At 36.2% G+C, this 22890-nt stretch overlaps 1 protein-coding gene across 14 annotated transcripts in view; it reads left to right on the top strand.

Moving 5' to 3' along the window:
• The window catches only part of XRN1 (5'-3' exoribonuclease 1), a 45795-nt gene that overhangs the window by 14845 nt on the left and 8060 nt on the right, over window positions 1–22890 (top strand). For 3 of the 14 annotated variants that reach the window (XM_017822334.1, XM_017822339.1, XM_017822340.1), the window contains 24 exons: window positions 459–590; window positions 1307–1469; window positions 1618–1731; window positions 2208–2306; window positions 2470–2585; window positions 3417–3563; window positions 3919–4008; window positions 4987–5122; window positions 5881–5937; window positions 6102–6234; window positions 7323–7392; window positions 8466–8691; window positions 9350–9445; window positions 10119–10214; window positions 10452–10566; window positions 11092–11156; window positions 11539–11649; window positions 12015–12140; window positions 12458–12614; window positions 12913–13091; window positions 13304–13417; window positions 13499–13610; window positions 14616–14770; window positions 14965–17959. In XM_017822334.1, coding sequence (XP_017677823.1) covers window positions 459–590; window positions 1307–1469; window positions 1618–1731; window positions 2208–2306; window positions 2470–2585; window positions 3417–3563; window positions 3919–4008; window positions 4987–5122; window positions 5881–5937; window positions 6102–6234; window positions 7323–7392; window positions 8466–8691; window positions 9350–9445; window positions 10119–10214; window positions 10452–10566; window positions 11092–11156; window positions 11539–11649; window positions 12015–12140; window positions 12458–12614; window positions 12913–13091; window positions 13304–13417; window positions 13499–13610; window positions 14616–14770; window positions 14965–15255 — 3100 coding nt within the window. In that variant the 3' untranslated portion in view covers window positions 15256–17959. The other 11 variants (XR_001876075.1, XR_001876073.1, XR_001876074.1 and 8 more) reach the window with 11 other exon arrangements.

Here is a 22890-nt window from a genome sequence, read left to right as displayed (position 1 = left end):
TGATGCAGAGTTATTTGTTGTCTTTATTAATTTTCAAATTAAGTTCCTTGGGCTGTACATGAAAATGTCGGTTTTATTGTAATGCTGACAGCAGATTAGTCCAGATGTAGCAAAGGCTGCTTTGTCTAACATTGTTCTGAGGTTTGTTGGCTCTGTAGCAGTTCTAGTCCTTTGCTATTTTGCTGTAGTTGTAGAAGCTTGGGAGAGCTCATTCTTAATTTTGAGGGAAAAAGGCATGCACAGCAATCCACACAGAGAATGTTTCTATGCAACCTTCCTTTCAGCACATGTATTTTTGATAAAAAAATATGCTGTGTGGCCTGTTGTGGAAGGGATAGAGAAAATGATGCTGCAAGTTTTCTACATCCTTAACAACTAATTTCTGACTGTTTTAAGTTTTGCTCACAACTAGATGAATCTTCTTTGGTTAAATTCATACCTGTCATAATATTCTCAAGGTTTTATTTGGAAGAACCACATGGCACACAGAAGCTTTACATGGGAAATGCAGTGCCCCCAACCAAAGTGGCTTATGTTGGAGATAAGGAACAAAGCATGTGGGTAAAAGAAGTTCAAGGCATTTCAGAGCAGTAAGTAACTTCAAAAATGAAAGTATAACTTGGCATTTTATATCTTAGCTGTGTTTTGTTGCTGTATTACAGACCTAAGCAGCATAGAAGAGCTGCTGCATACTTGATGATAAAGGTTAATTGAGTCTCCTGGAATTTTAAAAAAACCAACACAAAAGAGCTTGTGTTGAAATTTCAGAATATGTGGAGTTGGTCCCTAGGTAATCAAAGTTAGATGCTGATACAAAAGAACTCAAATGAATGAGTTTCAGTATTTACTCTCCCTCTCAATTTTCTCTTCGGTGTTAGTAGTCTTCAGTCGTAGGAAGTACATAGAATGAAGTTATACAGTATCAATTGGCAACTCACATAGCTCAGCATTTGAATACAGCTCTTGCAGTTCTAGAGTGTGGGTGCTCAGTGGAATATAACTGAGTTACAGTAGTTTGGCATTTTATTATCTGTCATTTGAGTTAAATGCCATAATTAAACCGACCCCTTCCACTGTAAAGATAAAATGTGCTTCAATTAATACACTTAGCTCCGTAGTGATGGCTGTGCAATAGGGGGTAAGCAGCTGGTTAAGCCATTTATTCTGGGTATTTTTTGTAAAATAGGAAGCAAACTATTAGAATCCTCTTTTAAAGAGGGTTTTTTTTATTTTATTTATTTTTACTTCAATACTTGGTTCAATTCTGTTTATTGTAATCAAACTAAATGTTCCGCTTTGTATTCAGCTACCAGAGAAGAAAAGGAATAATTATCCATGAAACATCCGTAGTTGTATATGCTCAGTTACTCACTGGGAATAGGTATCAACTGAACCAAAATGGAGAAGTTTATTTGGAGAAGCAGTGGTCCAAGCAAGTTCTTCCTTTTGTTTACCAAACGGTTGTCAAGGTGAATATACGAGTTCAGTGTCATCTTCTTTCAATAATTTCAGATTCAGATAATGTTTTAGAATAAGTGTCCATTTATATGAACTTCTTTATTATTCTGTTGGAACTGCATGATATTTGAGATTATAAATTTTGTCTTTTTCATGTAGGATATCAGAGCCTTTGACTCTCGTTTTTCAAAGATCAGAACTTTGGATGATTTGTTTCCTCCTGGAAGCACAGCCTTCATGCTGGGATCCCCTTACTACGGCTGCATGGGAGAAGTTAGTTCCAGTAATTTAATATTTTTTTCCCTGTAGATTTCTTCATTTGTAAACCTAAAATAGTCTAAAATGTTGTGTGACAGTAGTGGTAGTTTGCCAGCTAAAATTTTGAATCTAAGATTCCCTGGTGGTTTAGTCAGAGGAAGAGGGAGTTCTTCTGTTTTCCCTGTCATCGTTGCTGGCATAAGAGTAAAAAGCATAGCAGGAAAGCAGGATTATTTTTATTAATTCTTGGGGATAATTTGCAATACATAGAGTTCCCATTTTGTCCTGTTTTCAGTCCTGGGTTCCTTTGATTTAATGCTGACTGATTGCCTCTCTGAGGATGCAGTGTACAGGCCAGGGCAAGGTGATAAATCCCAAAGTATTTCTGTGCCTACTGCAGCAAAATTGTTGATCAAGTAGACTACAAAGTCTAGTATCCAAAGGCTGCTGGTTTTGAATAGCATTTTTAATGGGTTGTGTTTCTCTCCAAGGTTCACGATTCCCGTGATGTGATCAGAGAAGGCAGAATTCGTGTAGTTTTTAACATTCCCTGTGAGCCCCAGCTTGATACTTTAATACAGAACCAGCATGTAAGTGCTTCTGCTTTTCTAGTAAAAGCTTAAACCACGTATCAAATAGATTTTGCAAGTGTAAATGTCTTTAAGGGATGTTTCCATATTATTAATTTGCCCTTTGTATAAAAATCCTTATCCTTCAGGAATTGCCAATATTTTTTATTTGTTTGTTTTAAAGAAATATTCTGTGAAATACAATCCTGCATATATTTTGGCCAGCCGTCTTGGAGTAAGTGGATATCTTGTCTCCAGATTTACAGGGAGTATCTTTATTGGAAGAGGATCAAAGAAGAAGTGAGTTCTCTTTGTGAATTTTGACAACTGTACAGAATTTCTGCTGTGTTTTAAGTGTATACACTATTATCAAGTGTATGCTATTTATGATGTGAAACTTTAAAGTATATTTGCTGTAAACTAAATTGATATGCAGTGTTTTTCTCTCCGATCATAAATGTGTTTTTACTTTCTGTTTACTGGAGATGTCTGTTTGCTTTATATTGTAGGCAGATATAAAACTGATTTTCCTGGTTAGCTGTTTGCATAATTGAATTAGGAGTTTAAACTGACTGTGCCACACTGAGAATAAAAAAGTGAAATTGGGATCTAATTTACTGTACTTATCACTGCTAGTATAAGGAGATATTAATTGTACCTGTAACTTCTTTTAAGAAGTAGTTAAGACTGCTTAAAATAAAAAAGGGAGGCAATCTATATAGTCCTCTGAATGTCAAAATTATGGTTTCTTAGGACAGATCTCTAAAGATGTTTGATGCATGAGCATCTTCTTGTGATCTAATGTGTACATTTGTTCCTTACTGGTTGCTCAAGGACATTCTTCTACAACTTGGTAAATGCCAGGTAGTTTGTGGTTGATTAGAGCTCAATTAAAGAAGGGTAAAATATTTCCTACCCTCCGTTGCAATAAAGTTTGGGCCCACAGGTGGTCAGCTACCATAGCACAGCTTTTGGTCTGGAACATTTTTGACACAATGCTAACAAGTAAACAATACAATTAATTTAATTTTTCTCTGGTTTAAGGCTGAGAATGTATGTTTATGTGGGGGTTTTTTAGTGTATGTACACACACATGTTACTGCAAGTTAATGAACTTTTTCTTGCTTCCAGTCCTCACGGAGATCACAAAGCAAATGTGGGGCTAAACCTGAAGTTCAATAAGAAAAATGAAGAAGTTCCTGGCTATACCAAGAAAGTTGGAAATGAATGGATGTATTCCTCTGCAGTAGAACAACTACTTGCTGAGTATTTAGAAAGGCAAGTATTGGGTATGAACTTCATCCAAATTATCCACCTTTGTCTCAGTCTTTGGATTTTGTCCTCTGGTCACAGTTCTTCTAAGAACTGTTGAGTTTGGTTTTGGAGATTGCTTGATGGAATTTCTTTTATTCCAGTTTTCTCCTTCTTACAGTCTCTTTTTCCAAGGAGAATCATATTTTGGGATAGAGTAATTTTGTTAACAGCTTACCTTTGACAAATGAACCAAATTAAGTAAAGAATCATTCATCCTGGCTCCACAAATTTTGAAGCCCATCAGACTTTTTTGATGAGGCTTTTTTGTGGTCTGTTGACGTGAAACAAAAGTTATCTCCCATTTATTTATTTTTTTCAGGGTGCCTGAACTATTTAATTATGTAGCAAAGAACAGCCAGGAAGATATCTGCTATGAAGATGACATTTGGCCTGGAGAGGATGAGAATGGGTAAGCTATCTTGCTCCCTTTTTTTTCTAGAATAGGGAGAATAAACATGGGCAATTTTGAAATTGGTAGTTTTGGCTGCTTTGTAACTGAAGCTTTGGTGTTCCTTAAGCAACATGATTCTTCAGCAATGACTGAAAAAATTACCTGAATGCTGGATATTGCAATTGTGCAGTGCAAGTGTCTGTTTCAGACTCCAGTCTCAAGTTCAGTAAATGTAATTTTCTATGGCTGCATCATAATTCTTGCTTTTAAAGTAACCCTCAGTAGACACAACTATGACTAGTCATAAAGATAATTTTTTGTCAAAATAACCAATAATTGTTGTAGTTGTCTAAAATCACTTTGAAAAATAACTCTTACAGAATTTAAACTACTTTGCACATTTTTAGTATCCGTTTAGTCAGTTCCATGGGACACAAGTAGCAGCCTTGGTTCCAGATACAGAGTGGTCACATGAAAAGCTTTAATTATCAGCTGGTAGGGCCTGTCCACAGGCTCCAGGTGGTAAATCTGTGTGACACTGCCCCACAGGACTCTTGCCAGGTGGATATACCACTGTGAGGCTCTTCTCTTAGAGGAGTCTCAGGTTTGTGCTCCATTTTACCAGACAGACTTTCCCTGTGAAGTTCTTTCTTACAGTGTTGTGAGAAACAGCTGGTCACATAACCTGTAATCACATGTGGACATGGTTTTTTGATTGGATGTAAACATAATTTGCTGAATACTTTTAATTTAAATGAATTATTTTTTTTCTGAAACAAAACTTTAGGCTATGGTTTTGAAACAGTATTACATGATTCAGATTATTTTTTTTAATCCCTGCTGTAAACTCATACAGAGCTCTTAGGTTCTGTTACTTTATGAATATATACAGGCATTGTGCCTGTATCATATACTGTGACTGATTAAATTAGGGAACGTGGTAAAATGCCTAGTTTATGCACTTAAAAGCACTGATTCGTGTCATTTTTTATTCAGAGCTGAGAAAGTGCAAGAAATTGTTGCCTGGTTAAAGGCACATCCTGTGTCTGCTTTGTCTCGCTCATCTTGCGACTTGCAAATTTTGGATGCAGCCATTGTTGAGAAAATTGAAGAAGAAATAGAGAAATGCAAGGTATGCAGCTTGGTGTCATTGTGAGCAGGGGTGAACAAAAAGCAGCTGCTCATTATCTTCCCAGTTCTTGAATTAGAATAAAACCATTGAAGATTACTTCTCATTCCAAAGAAAAAGGATACAGACTGTAATGTAAAATCTGAACTTGTAATGTGAATTATCCCAGAAATTCAGAAGAGCTCATTATTTATCTTTGTAATTGGCTCACTCTTTTGGGGGTGATGTAGCAGCAGTAGGCTGTCCTCTGAACCGTGCCTTTTGGTGGTTGCATAAAGGAACAGGTACTGGTGTGTATATATATATATATATATATATGTATGTTCAGAAATACTAAAGTGCTCTTTTTCTAAGTACAGAAGAACAGTCCCAGCTATTCTTCCCTTGCAGTTTTTCTTTGGTCTGCAGAAAATTAGAAGTTGTTTTCCAAAGGCCACAGTTGAAAAAAGTGGGCAAGGAAATTACTAAAGTAAAAGCTAAGGGCAAAACCACATGAAATAGTAGGCTAATTTTTTTGAAATAACTTGCAAGGGCATCTTAATAAAATTGATGTGAAATCTGGAATTAGACAAGTAATGCTTTGGTAAAAAATCCACCATGTTTAAAAACTGAACTTATTTTAAACACTTCCTGAAAGCTGTTACACCACTATCTAAAAGAAACTAAAGAATTCTACATCATCTTTTCAGGTGGTTTGTTTTACCTGTTCCAGTGCTGGTTCCTACTCTGGTTTGTACTGACTTTCTGTTCCTTTTCTTCAGCAAAGAAAGAGCAACAAGAAGGTGCGAGTGACTGTGAAACCCCATTTGCTGTACAGAGTAAGTGATGGGAGAGGAGGGGGTGGCCTGGGGGGTTTGTTTTGTTTGGGTTTTTTTTCCAGAAAGTTTGCTTTATATTTTGCCTCAGGTTCTGTTATAAATGCATTTTAATTATAATCCTTATCCTTTTGCCTACACTAACAGAGTCTTTTGGTTCTTGTCAGCCATTAGAGCAGCAGAAGGGGGTTGTCCCGGATCGGGATGCGGAGTACAGGCTGTTTGACCGGGTTGTCAACGTGAGAGAGAACTTTTCTGTTCCAGTTGGTCTTCGAGGTACCATTATAGGAATTAAAGGAGGTAATATTTTCTTTGTGATTGTAGCTATATAACAGCTCAGCCAGTGATGGGAAAGCAGCTTCAGAACAGTGTTTTGCAAAATGGTTGTGAACACACACAGACTTCTCACTCTGCAGCATATACAACATAAAGCCATTAATGAACATATTTACTGTTTTGAATTCAACCTACAGGTATTCTGTTTTAATTTCATGTGTTACTACACAGCTGTCTTTGCATAAGAAATTACCTGCCCTTTGTTCCTTCTTAATATGAATAAGAAGTACCCCTTTGTTCCCTCTTAATATGAAGAGAACAGATCAAAAATGGAACAAAATGAAGTTATGGGAAGATATGAGCAAAATTAAGAAAAGTAGACATAAAAACTTTATTACTACATTAAACATAAAACTTTATCAAATATGATTTGTCTTAAATTGTTTTATTTTGATTTTTTTTTTGTTCGGTGATACTCCATTGGCATGGATTTATACCTTCTTTGACAAGAAGATTAACCATAAATCTATTTCAAGTAAATAAAAGGATTTATCCACTTCCACTGAGTAGCAGTTTGAGATCCAGTAATGCAAACTGTTTTCTTACCTGGCATTTCAGTAGTTACTTTCTCATGCAGTTTGCATCTAACAGAATCTCAAATAGACTAGACTTGGGTGCAGCTTTTCTCTCTGTAATTACAATATATTAATATAATTTTAAAGGAGTATTAGTCTACCATTATGCAGGAAGTTAATATTAAAGCTGTTGGTTTCTGACTACCTCAGTGTAAAAGTGACTTCCATCTCCTCTGTGGCAGTTTCTGACAGCTGTGACATTCTGCTATAAATTGCAGTTCTATTAATGCACACTGGTAAGATGTTATGCATGGTACATTTCTGTTGAAACTGTATCTTCAAGGGCAGACATACATGACTTTGAGAAGCATTTTCAAATTTCTGTTAATGAAATGACTCAGGAATAAATTGGGATTTTCATGTTAATTTTTGGTCTTTTCGTTATTTATTGCATAACCAGTATAGATGTTTACAGAATTTAGATGGAAGTAACTAATGTACCCTATATAGGATGACATTTTACTTTCTTTTCTATAGCTACTAGAGAAACAGATGTGCTCTTTGAAGTTTTGTTTGATGAAGAATTCCTTGGAGGCCTCACTATCAGGTTTGTGCAGGGGGTTCACAGTCATTTCATGCTATTGCTATAGTTGCCTTTGGTTTGATTGAGTGTTTGTAATACCTCTTCTTGAAACTTTGTTTCTTGATAGTGTTGGTCAGTTTTTATTTCTTTTGTGTTTCTTTATTCTCCTTGAGTATGGATAATTTTTATGAACCATATTATGTAGTAGAAATGCTCTTCAGGCTCTTCCTGGGGTATTTAAAAACTTCTGATTTGTTGAAAGCAAATATGGACCAGCAGAATAAAGCACTAGTTCCAAGTGTCTTTTTAAAACAAATACGTAGAAAACAGGTTATTATCAGTATGTCTTCAAGACATAGATTAAAAACCAGTCAGTAGGCATCTGCTCTTCTGAAGGAGAGACTCTGTACTAGTTGATACTTAGGCATTGAATTCCAACCACCATTAAAAACCTAAACTGTTCTTCAGGACATGGAGGTGCTTTTGTTTTAAAAAGTGTGATAACTCCTCTATATTTAAGCAAACAGCTAAACTTCTAAGTGCACAAATTTGTGCAGCAGGCTTCATTTTACCCTTGTTGTTGGATAAATTAAGGTTTTAATGACAGAAGTTAGAGTGGATTCCTGTCTATTCCCTGCATTCACAAAGCATAGCACAAGTATAGCCCTTGCAAGAGCGTGTCCTGTAACACAGACAATATTCAACGTTCAGAAATGCTGCTTAAATTCAGTTTATAATTCTGCTACTGCAATTTAAACTTCAGTTTTCATTTCTGAAAAGGAAAAGAATATTGTTTACTGGTTCTTAATCTTTTACAGAAATATTTACTACAGAACTATGGGAAAACGATTCACTCACCTTTAAAATTTTTTTAAGCTCACCACTGAAGGGCACAATCTAAACTCAGAGTGGTAATTACTGTTGTTTGCTGGGTTTGACAGCCAGAGGCCAAAGGGGGCAGTGCAGTGGGATTAAGGTTGTGTATAATGCTACTAGATTTCAATATTGGACAGTTTTCAGCCTCTGTTGTTTAAACTCATTATCTTTTGGCAACAATGAAACTGTATGAAGCAACGGTGCAATTCACTTTTCTTCAGGTGCTCCCCTGCCAGAGGTTATCGCCTGCCATCAAGTGCCTTAATTAACCTGTCTCATGGTAGTCGGTCAGAAATGGGAAATCAAAAACTGATGGCCATAGTTAAACCTCAGCCAGCAGTGAATAACTACAACTCATATGCATCTGATCTGTCGTCTGTATGCTCACAAAAAGTGCATCTGGGAGGCCTCAACCATTCTCCTCGCTCCCTTTTTGTTCCTACTCAAGTAAGACTTTTCTTGCATTTGTACAAAAATGTTTTTCCCTCGAAGCTGAATTATTGACATGATTGTCTTCACTGGCCCAAACAAAATTTAGTTTTTGTGTCAGTATATTAGAAGTAGGTTAATTCTTATTTTGGAGAAAATAATTAATCCAATAATGAAAGGGACTAAGATTTCCTATTGACAGTTGTTTTGCTTTGAGTAACTCCAGTTGCATTTCTGAGAGACAAATACTTAGTTTGGAGCATTGACACCACATTTGGTGTCAACAAATAGTGTGTTTTGGGCAGAGATGCAGTTATTTCTTTAAAGTTCTGTTCCAGTTAATGCTTCCTGTAGGCCAAGTTTGTCCATGCTCAGAAAAAGAAGATGTGATTTCCCTATTGGTTTTACTTCTTGGTTACAATTTACTTTGAAACTGCAATAAAGGAGGAAAAATTATAGGTGAATTGGGGTTCTTAGTGGTTTAATGAAACTTTATGTTCTTAGTAAGTGTCTTCTTTAAAGCAAATCATCTTAATTAGTAGCTTCATGTTGCTATAGGGGTGTTTGAGAACAATTGTCTCAAATTTTTTAAGTCTATACAGGAAAAACTACTTTCCAAAAGAAAACTTAGGACAATGAAACACTTCTGATTTATTTTTTTCTCTCAATAACTTAGCAACTGAATGGAAGACAGCATTACAATCTCAGGGCTGAAAATCAGGGCAACTCACCCCAGAAAGGATCATTTCTGAGTGGCAATCAGAAAAATAAAGTGAGTGTTCTGATTCATTTAGTATTGGACCCAAATGTCTCTATTTTGACCCTCTGTTTAAGTGGGTGTCCTTTTCTCATGATTAATAAATAGCTTTGTTTTAGTATTTCAAATGTTTTAGTCCAGATACAGAGTGGAGCAGAACTGGTCTCTGTTCTTGAATGGGTATAATATCCTGTGTTATCCTTGGTTAGGTATTAGATTTTCAAAAGTGTTTTTTGCCTATCTGGGCTTCAGTTCCTTGGTAACATACCTGTAATGGAATGAAGCAGTTGAGCCTGATTGGTAAGGCCTTACGAAATAAGTCATTAATAATAAAATCTTAGACCACTATGAGTATGAAAGCATGCTTTTGAAACCTTTCTGAATTGTTATCTGAGTTTAATTGTACTTGGTCTTCTTTCCTGTGTTCATAACTTGAATTAATAACTAAACAACATTTTCAGAAGTGATTCTTGGTAAAAGTTGTTGTACAAGTGCAACTTACCCCAATAGCTTATTTTATAAACTGATTACTTGCAACTTGTACTGGTGTCATTATGAAAATATCTCATCTGAGCTATGTTAAACTTGGACCTTACAATTTTGGAATGTCTTGGTATATGCTTAGCTGTTCAAAAGCTGAATTTATAGCTGCTGAGTTTGTTGGGGATCTTGTTTCTTATTTTGTCAGGCACAGAGTAAGCAAGATGATGAATTCTGCAGCATATGGCAGTCGTTGCAGAGTTCTGGGAAGTCTCATCACATTCAGCAAAACATGCATGAGAAGGTTTGTATATAAACTTTAAACAGATCCCTGGGTTCAAAATATGAACATTTCACATAATTTCATATATCAGTTCATTATATCAGAAAACTTTTTAGTTTATGCTACAAATAAATCCTCTGGATTACAGTATTGTTACACAGAGCATGCACCACTCTGGAAAGAGGTGATTGTATGGGGCTGCTTTGTAAATGACAGACGCACAGTTTTTTGGTTAAGCTTTGTTGTTTGAAATCCTAGAGTGCAGTTCTACCTCAGGAAATCAAGCTGGGAACTGGCCATCAGTTTTATAAGCCAGGATTCAACGACAGCAGCTTTAAATGTCAGCAAAGAAAACAGGAGCCATATAAAAAATGTAAGTACTATAATTAGAAACTGTTTAGGAAAACTACTTGCTTTATCTGATCTTCATTGAAATGTCTGTTGAGCTTTTTGGCTTTCTGTAGTTATTGACAGGAAATAATTTATTGTAGTTTTATAAACACTGCAGTGCACTTGCTATTGTCAGATGTCCCTGGTGTCCCTATTAGATTGTTCCGTCCTTAATCCTGAATGTCTTGGACGAGCCGTTCTGTGTTCTATTGACTCACTGCCCATCTGATATAAAAACAAAACAAAAACCCACACAATGTGTTTTTGAAAATTTGCTTGTGATCCTATTAGTAGAATACAAAATTAGACATATTGTTCCATATGCTTAATTTTATTTTACCCTAGAAGAAAAGCATATGCCAAATGCCCTATAAAGTATGAATTAAACATTTGATAAAACCATTCAAATTAATGCAACTCTGTGTACTTGTATGGAGTTAATATTTTTTGAGTCTTGATTAGTATTACAGTTTTTAAGAGTGTTTCAAAAGAATACATTCTTTTGTAGTTAAAGAAGATTCCAAAGTTACAAGAGGTGAAAATCAGCCACATAATAAAATATCAAACCAACAGGTAATTTTGTCTGTACTGAGTAAATGTGTTCCTTTCTTGTCATTTTACTCTGATCTGATTTGTCATTTTACAGATTTGCCTTTAACTGGCATCTTAGTTGATTCTTTTAATAGGTAAACTTTATTTTTGAGGTTTTTCTTCAGTAGAGATTTTACAGACAGAATATGAAAGTGTGTAAGATGTATGATCATAGCAAGCTATTTTGCTATTCCTCTCAGACTCTAAAGCTACACTGTAATGGGAAGACAAGTGCTACGTTTTCAGTAAGCTGAAATCCTCTAAGGATATTAGCTTGTGAAAGCTGTTTGCATAACATTCCTAATATGATTGGGTTATAACAAGTAATAGAGTATTCAATAGTAATTGCTGTGGTTTATCTCAGAATTTTGCAGGTGTGAATAAGTACAATGTCAAACTTCTGAAAAGGAATGAAAGTCCCAACATGCCTGTAATTCAGAAGGCTGCAGTTGATGGTCCCTGTACAGGTGGAAAGGTAGGATCTAGATAGTTGATTTTCTTGTGCTCTTTGAATAACTTCAGTTTCCAGTCCATTTTGTTCGAGTTGTTCCTGGTCACTTGTGTGCAAATTCATGTTTATAACAGAAGATGAACTTGTATAACTTTGACCATTCTTTAAATTAATTCTCTGTTCCTCAATACTTGCATATTTTTAATATGCAAACCTTGATGCAGTCTCTGGATGTCTGTTCGTAGAACAAACATGACTCTGACCTGCCCAAGCTGAGAGAAAAAAAATCTGAATGAGAATAAAATTAACCTCAAATTAATATACCCTTCCTCTGGCATCTACTTGTAAATATACTAAGCTGATATACCTTTTTTCTTTTTCAATTTAAGAAGGACAATGAACTGGAAAGCCTTCTAGCTTCTTTGAAAATTTCCAAAGAAAATGAAGTGCAGACTTGTTCTAAGGAAGCAAGAGCTATAAATGAAGAACATCTGTCACCACAGTCATTTGCTATGGTCTGTATACTGCAGGAATCATTACATTGCAGTTTAGCATCTGCTATCTTAGCATCAATGCTTCTATTTAAAGAAACTCCATGAAACCTCATACTGCTTTCTAAAAACATATTAATGAGTTTTTAATTAGCTATTCTCAAAGAAAATTAGCAAACACATTTTTTTATGCTAGGATGCTGTTATCTGTGTTTTGATAAAGTGTAACTGACTGCAAAAGAACAATTCACATTCTGTTACCAAGTATGATATTTAGTGTTAAGAAGGTCGTGGTGTCTGAATGCCAGCACGTCCCTGAGTGGTTTATTTTGTTTTTAAAGAAAGGAACACGGATGCTCAAAGAGATTTTGAAGATAGATGGCTCTGATCTGGAAACAAGAAATGAAGTGAAACCCCAAGTTAATGATGTTCCCGCTCCCTCAAGTAGACAGGATTGCCATGGAGCTGCTGTGCAATACAGACCAACAAAAAAAATGGGTATGTTTAGCCATCAGCTCATAGTTCAGAGCTTCACTTTGAAGTGACATTTTAGAACACACCCTACAGCATAGTACTGTTTTTCAAAATACAGTTAATGTTCATCTTTTTTTCAGTTTTACTTCTTTAGACCTAAAATACTCTTCATATATAGTTTCCTGTCTTTTGTTAAACAATGGGAAAACGCTGGGGAAAAAATTAAATATACTTTTTTTTTTCTTTTTTCCTAATAACCAAGTTGCCATCCTTTCTGTGCAGGAAATGCTTGTGATACAGCTTTTTTTTTTCCTTTTCTCAGCTGCTTATATGAACAAGCCTTATAGCCCTGGAGGCCCTCAGAACACACCAGCAATAGAAACTGGAGGTCACCCTTTCGCTTGTCCACAGCCTGCACTGTCCACTGTTTCTGAACTGTCTCGTATTTGTTCTCTTCTTGGAATGTCACAACCAGATTTCTCTTTCCTAAAAACACCACAGGTAAAAAGCTTTTCCTGCAAAAGTTCAACCTCTCAATTTTTTATCAACTGTCCTATATTAGATATTTAGACTGACCACTGAAATACATCAGAAAATAAACCTTAACTCCCTCTGTCTTTTTAAAAAACAACCAAGCAACCAAATCCTCTGTTTCTGTCTCACAGTTTGTCAGCAATATAAATTCCCTCAAAAATCTTCTGTCATTTTTCTAGACCATGACAGTTTGCCACATCAAGTTGTCGAATGGTTTGTTGGTTCACGGGCCTCAGTGTCATTCCGAAGCTGAAGCGAAGGAGAAAGCCGCGTTTTTTGCTTTACAGCGTTTGGTGAGGATGTAAAGAATCTTTTAAAATCTTTGTCTCTCTTGCATTGCATCTGTTTGTAACCCTCTGGTTCCTTCTTCATAGAGTTCTATAGGAGTAAACTTTGCTTCACCTCCAGCAGTGTTTCCAAACTATCAACCACTTGGAGTTCCTGTACCGCCTGGATCAATTCCTCCAGTATTTGCACAACCCCCTGGTAAGTATTTGACTGGAACCCATTTCAAATAATATAATGATATTCTGTAACTGTAGCAGTTCTTCAAATGAAAATGAATGTCTTCCAGAACTGCCATTTTTTGGTCTTCATGCGTGTGCTTGTTTGTCTGAACTGTTTTGAAAACAGTTCATGAACCTCCTCTCATCAATATGCAGATGAATTCAATACAAAGAGTCATGTCTCTCCCAGTTATTTCTTTTCCTCAAGAATGTATTTATCCATTCAGTCTTAGGTGCTTTTTCCATTTTGGCTTTTTTTTCCCTTTAAAACAACAGAATTAGTTCAAAGCTGATATTCATAGTCCAGATTTCATAAGAAGTGTCTTCCATGACTTTCTACGTGGATTCCCCCTCCACCCCCATATAGTTAATGTTTATCCATGCATTAGTTTTTATTTGATTATAACCAACTTTCACTGAAGTGCTACGTCACAACCCTGTTGTACACAGCCAAACATGAGCATGGTAAGTAACCCCCCCAAAAATTGCTAGAAGTCCTAGGGCTGTTTCTGGCTCCCAGCTGTTTTGTGTTCTACTGAAGCTCACATTCACAGCTAGTAATTAATGAGTCAGCACAGTTGTAGCATCCTAGAAACCCACATGGCAGCTGCTACATCTCTTTTCCCCAAGGTTTCTCTGTTGTTCGTGTGTTTCTAAGGATGGCCTGAGCTTGCAGCCTTCTGCTAATACAGTTCTCTCTGCTGAGGATGTGAAGATCCTGTGCTCTGTGCACTCTGGAGTGCAGATGCCATAACTTAGTGCTCTTAATTGTGCTGTCATCTAGGTGTAGTTCTGTAAAAGCAGAGCTGTTTGTTTGGTGTGGGGGGATGATAATAAATACTTAGCTGTTTTGAAGTAAATATGAAGAATTATAAGGCTTTATTGGAAAGGTGAACAACATGAAGACAAATGTAGTTGGGTTACTCTTGGGGAGTTTTTACCCTCTTTTGTGGGAAAGTGAGCTAAAAGTTCCTTGTTTTTGTAGCTAATATGATGCCTCCTCCATCATCTCATATGTTTGGTCCAGTGTCCTGGGGAACTCCAGTGCCTAAGCATTATTATCCTGGCTCCTATCCAGGAAATGTGTCCCTTGCAGGAACGATACCAGTTGGTTCTCACAACCAGTTTATACCTCTGCAGGTAAGACCAGCAGGTTTGTCTTAATATGGTATTTTTGTAAAAAATGTGCCTATGTGATGAATGCAATAACACCCCCACTGTGAAGTACTGTTTGGTATTAGAAAATTATTTTAAGAAATTGTGTGCATGTTTTCTGAAAGTGGAATATTTTTTTGAGAATGCATTCTGTTAAATAATATTTATTTAATTTAAAGGTAACTAAAAAAAGGGCTGCTAGCAAGAAAAACTTTGAACTCAAGGAGTTTCAGAGTTCCCCTCAAGCTGCACCACTAAAGAATGAACAGCCAGTGTCTTCTGACCACATTCAGCAAGATAGTTCTTCAGCTCCTTTAAAATCTCCTCCAGCTGCTCAATCCACTGTTTCATTTCAAGACAATGTGGCTACTCCAAGTGTTCCTCATAACAAATCAACACCAAACACTTCCAGCAAGCGAAAGCCAAGAAAACTGGCTGTCAATTTTGGCGCACCAAAATCTTCAGAATAAATATGGTAGCTAGGTGTATTTTATCTTTAACTCTTCCCCCACTGTTATGTTCTATCATTTAAAAAAATCAGAAATCTCTATTAAAAAGACCAGCCACTTTAAGTATAATATAGAAGGAAATACATTTTATTTGCTATGATTTTCAGGTTGTCATGAAAACTCTAAAAATTATGTTAAAACTTATTTTTATTTTCACTTGAATTAGCAAGAGCCAGGAAATGCTGAGTTCAGGTTGCCTTGCCCTCCATTGTGCCTAGGTTTCTAAACAGTGGCTTACAGACTCTATCGGGTAAGCAGCAATAACAGTGGCAGCCTTAACTCGGGATTGCTCTGCTCTTGGGGAGGGATGTGGAGCGGTAATAAGTTGGGCATCTAACACTGTTCAGTGTGACATTTTGTACTCTAGCTTATTTTTAAATAGTCTAAGAAGACAGAAAGGAAAAGTCATTTAAATGCAGCTTCTATATTGGCTGTCCAGGTCCATCTGAGTTGAATCAATGTGACTCAGAGCTAACTACAGTGTAACTGCCAAACCCGCTCTAAGTACGAACTGCTGGCGTTTGTGCTAGAGGGCAAGGGTTTTACAGCTTTCAGAACATAGGTGTTATTGTGTGTCTGGTGTTAGAGTGGCAAAAAGTGATTGCTGATGCACAGTCTGTTCCAGGAGGTTCATTTATAGGATGTTACTGAATAACAAAAATATATTTGCAAAGTAGAGACCTCTTTGGTAAAGTACATTTAATTTTTTTAATCTATCAGTTTCATTTTTTCCCCGTGATAAAATGACATAGTTATCTACTACACATATGGATAGCTTCCTAAATGCTAATGATATCCTGATTTTTTTCTAAACTGTAGAAATGGCCAGAGTTTAAAGATGTCCATTTGTGCCAGATAGCTGTCAAAGTTATGTTTACTTAGAGTCTTTTTCTTCCTTTAATAGTCTGTGCCCTGAAACCTTCTCTATACTAGGTTATTTTTTGTTACTAGTTACTTTTAATATTTATTTTTTAGTTTTGTGATAGAAGTTCTGGGTGGCAAAATTGAATTATCAAAAACTATTACTATTTGTTCCATAAGAATATTGAGACAAAAAGTTGAATTGCATTTTTGGACAGAACTGTCATTAGTTCATATAGGAAAAAAAGAAGGCTCAAAGGTCCTTGTACTATTTTTAACCGACATATACCATTCTTATGGACATTAATGTGAAATCTTTAGTCTAGGAAAAAATTTGAAACTCTGGTGCTGCTTACTGACATGGATTAAATTTAATTTTTCTTCTTTATTTTAATATGTTCTAGAAAAAAATATTTTTCCTCTTAAGGCCCAGGAAACAGAAATAAAGCATACTTGAGTGATTCATTTTATTGCTTCCAAACGGAATTCATGCTGGATCTGCAAGTCTGTAGACTTTGTTTCATTTGTTCTTTGCCTCCCTTTCTGATGTAGTATCAAGTTTCACATTGTTACTGTGTTATAGGATTTTTTAATTTTCATTTCTCCGAAACAGCAGTATTTGTAGAATAGCAGCAAGCCTATTAAAAGGATCACAGAGGCAAAAACAAGGTTAAGAAATTTTATATCGTTTTACTTAGTATCACAAAACTATGAAGTCTATATGTAGTCTTAAATTACATTGATTTTGTTGTTCTCTTTGTAGTCATCTGGTCTCAAGAGGGTTGGAAGGGAAAGCTGTATTTTTTGGTGATTTATTGTCATTAGCAACACAAGACTGACATGATGTTGCCATTTGAGAAGTGGTTATGTGAAAGTTAGTTATGAGACACAGGTGTTAATCCCCCATATCCCGTGTGACTTATCTGGTCATAAGAGAAAACCTGTTTAGAAATTCCCAGGATGGAGATGAGACCGTGTTAGATTCTTTCATCACAGAATTTTGATGTATCTGGATAGCCAATTTATGCAGAGTTTTTAGAAACAAAGTTATGAAGGACACTATACTCTTGCCAGTGAACACAGCAATTTTTATTAATTATTCTACTTCAGACCAAGATTTCTGCTCCCTCTTCAAGTGGAATTGCTTTATGTAGTATATATAGAGGTAAAACACTTTATTCTGTAGCTGCTGCATATTGTATTAGTCCCTGATTTTTAGTTGATCTCTTCTCTGATACCGCCTGCCTGGTGCCCAGTTAATTACAGTTCTACATGCCCTGGTAGATGTGACATTGCATTGATCTCTGCCATGTCCCCCATGATTTCATTTTTATATTTTAACAAGGTTGTTATGTTTAATTCATACAGATATAAATTTAAGCATTTCTTTTTCTCATAGATAAAAAGTATTTTGTAAGCACTGGAGTTTTTCATTAGATCTTATACAGAGCAGTATTTTACTAAAAAATCCAAAAGGGAAGACTTTTATGTGCGTGTTTTTGTAGTTTCTGATTTTTTTAAAATAACTTTTCATTGTTTATCTGCCAAGTGAAATGTTTAAAATTTGCATATAAATGGATACAGAATGTATTTTTTGTGCTGTTTAGTGTTAAGTGTGCATTTGCAGATTTTTAGCATGTAGTTGCACAAAGGACTGTGCAAAGATATTTTGAAATATGAATATATGCTACACTGAAGGAAAAACATTCATAAAAGTTAAATGCTATATAGAACTCTAATGCAATAGAGTAATTTTATAAACTGTGTCTGTGTCTGCTTGGATTAAATATTGAAACAAGAAACATTACCTATTTTCACTGTTTTATTTCCAAATACTGTATGGGAACTGCTGTATGCTCCAACCCAAAAGTTTAAGATAGAAATTAAATCTCATGAAGCCCAATTTCTGTGATTCTCAGAAGTAGCACCTGCCCTCCTGAGCTGTTTCTTGATGACTTTCAACTATAACTGAGATAAAAATACAAGGTTTTTTCAAAAGGGTTTTGGTCACATTATAATTAAAAGCATTCAACAAGATACTGATCTTCCAAAGCTTCTTTGCCCTTTGTCATCAGTTAGATTAAAAATTTAAAAAAAGCTATAGAGAAGTCAGTAAGATTACTTTCCAGTAAGTTCAGTTCTAGTGATTCTGAACAAGGTGCAAAACCAGCTGATGGCTGAAAAACAGGAGAAGCCATGGTTACCAGGAAATATTTGACTCTATTGCTGTACCTGAAGCAAAACACTGTGCTGAGACTTTTTCTAGTTGTTAGGATCTGTCTTTTGCCAACTGCAGCACCAGCTTTTCATGTAGAGAGATGTTATTTTCTTTCCTGTAGATTACTGTGTGAATTAGCTTGTTTAAAGCAACTCACACAAAGAATGGAGTGCGCTCTTGGCATGACCAGCTGCTGCAGCTTTGTGTAACTGTGTGTGCAACGTGGTGTGTCTGCAGGGAACACTCTGGTTGTGTACACACTCAGGTCATGTTGCTCAATTTGAAGATCCCAAGATACAATCTTGCATTTCTTAAGCTCTCTTTAAATTATTATTCAGTGAACTTTTAAGTATTGCAATTACCCTGCATGGCAAGTTCTGCCCTCTTACTTTTCTCTTCTCCATATACAGCATTAAAGAAAATAAAAACAAATAAAGGGAAAACTTGAAAATATATTGGTTAGTGCATAATAAATCTTTTGTGGATGCTCTCATTCAAAAATTAAGGGACTTCTGTTCAATTTCAGAATTTCAGAATTGATCTGAACTGTACAGGTGAGTGAGGACTCTCAAAGAAGGAATTGTTACTTACAATAGGGATGCTTTTTATTCTTTTTATTTGCAATGTGATCTCCATATGTATTCCATAATCAACCTTCCTTACTACTGAGAGACAGTTATGTTCTTCTCTTTCTGTCTCTGGAAAAGGGGACACAGTGACACCAAGGGCATAAGGGCAGTCTGAATACACACTCTTGGCCAAAAGAATTCAAATTCAGGTGCATGAGGACCCATGACTATTGAGACTGTAACTGATAAATGTTTTGAAGAATCGAATCTCATGAGGTAAGTAGCTGTTGTTTATTAACAAAACAATCTGTGGTTCCAACAATGGTTCCTTACTGCTGCCACTCTTTGATGGGGTGCTTACTCTTATTTTTTTAAAATTCACAAATTTTCTGTTTTATTTTTGCTTGGAAAGGCAGTACATATCAAAGCAAAACAGAAGGAGTTGCAATGCCATCAAGTGCAAACACTAAACCTGATTCTATTACTTGACAGGACAGAGAAATTTTCATTAAAACATTTTTCTGGTAAAACTTGCTCGGTAGCATCACTGCATTGGCAATGTTTTATGGAAGTTGATGATCACACCTAGTCCTGTATTTTGTGTAACTGCAAGAAAGACAAAGGCTGGCAAAAAAACCCCAACAAAACCGAAGTGTAATTTCTGTGCAAGTAACAATAAAATTCAAAGTCATCAACTTTTAGCATGTTGAGGGTACACAGCAAAGCAAGAAGTGTGAGTCCAATGCAACTACGCGATCTATTTATGAGTAACTTAGCATGTTTTAGATTTAGCACTAATTTGGGATAGAAGGTGACATAATGTTAGTTCCTGATGTTTCTTCCAGTACCTATTTCTTTGAAACAGCTGAAATGTTTTGTCAGTCATCAAAACTTTACTCAGCAGGGTAAATGGAGGGCAGTATAGGCTGCTGGAACCTGTGAGTTTACTGAGCTGCTGCCTTCTACATTTTCCTCAGTTTAATTTTTTTTCCTTTTCATTCCCTTTGCTTTCTTTTCTAATTTTTTTTAATGGCTATGTCATATTGGAACAATAGTTCTTAAGTGCGTTTTCATCCCTTTAGCCTCTAGTATATCCATTCTCTTGTTCTGAACTAAGCCTCATTGATGGGCATTTTTTTCTGTCTTTATTTTTAGATTTTTTTCCTGTGAATTTCTAGACTTGAAATCAATGTTCTTTTAAAGAGCTGTTCAGCCCTGAATTTTCTAGGTTCAAATGACTGCCATATGTATATACACACACACACATATATATATGTGTATATATATATATATATATACAGGAACTCAACCTCTGTAAGAAAGTAAGTTGTTCATTGTTACATCATTTTCAGTCCACATAATAAATCCTTAAGAGACATCCAGAGGATGATGGACATTATCTTGTTAATACCAATTGCATATCTCCAAATGTAGATATTCCTTAGGCTGGGTAAAAGTAATGGGCAAATAATGAAACACTTCACTTGCTGTGGTAGATAAATTCTTGGCTTAAAACTTGATTGTCCAAAGTCCACCTCATTTCCTGTTAAAGGTTTCTTCTGTTGCAGAGCTGGCAGCAAGGAAGGCCTGCTTGTGCCTCAGGCACAGATTTGATGTGCAATTCTCTATTGAAAATACAGGCTTAACCAGTCTCTTACTACTTGCTCCCACTGGGTCATGCCAAACCTTTTGAATAGCCACATTATGAACCATATCAAGGAATTACTCTGATTGGAACTCTTTCCCCTATGTTATTTTTCAGAGAGTTCATTGTGGAGCCCCAAGACCAGCTCTGTTGCAGTTTTTGTAGCATCAGAGCAGGATGATTAAGCAAGAATGGAACTGCTTAAGAAACATCATGTGGCTGCCTAAAGTTGAAATGACACACAAATCTAACGTGATATATTAAGTCATGTCATTGTATGTGGTTCTGTCTGTTGACTTTGAGGAGAGGAGTAAATTCTGGCAGGAGTACAGGAGGAACTGCTGAGAAAGGGTCATATGGTAAATTATTGCAGCATTTGCCTCAAGATCATCACTTTCATTTTGGGCTCTCCGTTCCAGGTGAGGGTTAATGAATGATGGATGTGGGCTGCACCAGCCAGTGGAGCAACAGAAATTAGTGGGCTCTTTCTTATTTAAGTGACCCTGAGGTCAATGCTTTCATAATGTTAAAACTTGTTAAAAAGCAGAGCTAAGGAAATGGGTAAAACGGTAACTGAGTTTGATGAGGCAGTAGAATAGATGCATCTTGACAAAATACAGCTAAGGAAGAAAAGATAGAGGAAAAAAACCTGCACTGCAAGTTTTGTGTCTTGCTCTCCTAGATTTCAGTAGCTGGAATCCTGTTAGCAGTGCCAGTGACAGGTTTGATTAATTCATACTGGAAGCCTGGGGTGAATGAAGAAGTTTCTATGTATCAGTCACAAAACAGAAATGCACCCTAGAATACCTTTATTTTAAAGAAAAAATAAGTTAACTATCTGAAATACAGTTTAATTAATAATTTGGAAATTTTATTTAATAATCTGGTCCTAGAAAATGTCCAGACTGTCTCAAGATCATGTTTTCTTTCTGGCAATCCGGTCTGCTGGGTCTGTATCAGTCCCATCTCTCAGGGCCTCTGGGTAACTCCCTCGTGCTTGGCATCATCCTCTAAAGTGTATTTCTTGCTGACTGAAACATGCTGAGTGTGATAACATTGCTTACAAATATTCAGTATAAATTACTCATGGTGGGAGTTTTGCTGTCCCTGCCAGCCATGTAGGATCTTCCTGACCCTGATGTTCTGCCATTTGATTGGTTTTCCTTAATAACTCTTTCCTTTGCTGCAGCATTGGACAGGTCCTTGGAGTGCCTCCACTCCTTCATTTGGTTTGATAGTCCAGTAAAAGATAAGACCAGTCACGCTTTCCAGAGATCAAAGAAACTGAGGATTTCAGCAGAGAAGATGCAGAAGTACCGGACACAGCTGCTGCAGTGCTTGGTATGTGCCCCCAGGTGTGTCAGCTCTCTGCCTGGTGAGCAGTGAGGTGGCACCTGCATGCTCTCACTCCAACAGGAGGACATAGGGTGGTGGTAGAGGTTACACAGGCTTGTTATCAGCGTTGCAGCACAGTATAAAAGGAAGGAGTCCATACATTTTCACTTCAAATTGAATGTTTCTTGTCCATGCTAAGATTTACTTGGGGGTTTTATGAGTATTGGCAGTAAGATTTTTCTCTGAGGGCGACAGGGGTTTCTGACAGGTGAAGAGTGTGTGGGAATGGTATTATTTATGACAAAACAACAGAAGCTAATGCCAGATAAGTCGTGTGTGGACAAGCTATGCATGTCTGAAAGCCCGTTGCCTCCTCTATTGCATTACTTTTATCACACTACAACAGAACAATAATATAAAATTTGTATTTCATAAGCCTCTCATAAATGAAGCAATTTTAATACCTGCTGCCTATAACTGAGATTATATATGCAGTGCAATTTTGCAAGTTGGTTCATGTTATCTTTTTCCACCATATACACATCGAAGTTCTTCGTTAAGATGTTACATAGAATTTAAGATCTGCAAGAAGAAATCTGCTTACAGTCACTTCCATGCAATCAGAAGGTATGTATTTGTTACATTAAGAACTTGTAAAAGAAGAAAGTAACCTGCACCTCCATTTTCTTTTTGAAATTTTGCTTAATCTTGCAGTAAGACAGGTCCCACTTGCATTGATACTGTAAAAACACAAAGGATATCTAGATGCATTTTCCAATTTTTTTTTTAAGGTTTCTTAGTTTTTTAGTATTTGGAGAGATTTTAGCCTTTTATAACAGTTACATGTGTTGAATCTTATTGAGGGAGCTTTCTTTGGGAGTTTTAAATAATTATTAATATGCTCTTTTGGTAAATTAGTTTGGAAGAAAGTAGTCTTAATCAGATAATGAAGTGCTTGATACCTTTCT

This window comes from Lepidothrix coronata, unplaced genomic scaffold (assembly GCF_001604755.1).
Source record: "Lepidothrix coronata isolate B3197 unplaced genomic scaffold, Lepidothrix_coronata-1.0 Scaffold97, whole genome shotgun sequence".
Taxonomy (NCBI): Eukaryota; Metazoa; Chordata; class Aves; order Passeriformes; family Pipridae; genus Lepidothrix; species Lepidothrix coronata.
Note: the sequence above shows the minus strand (reverse complement) of the source record. Positions and strands in the feature narration are given on the sequence as shown.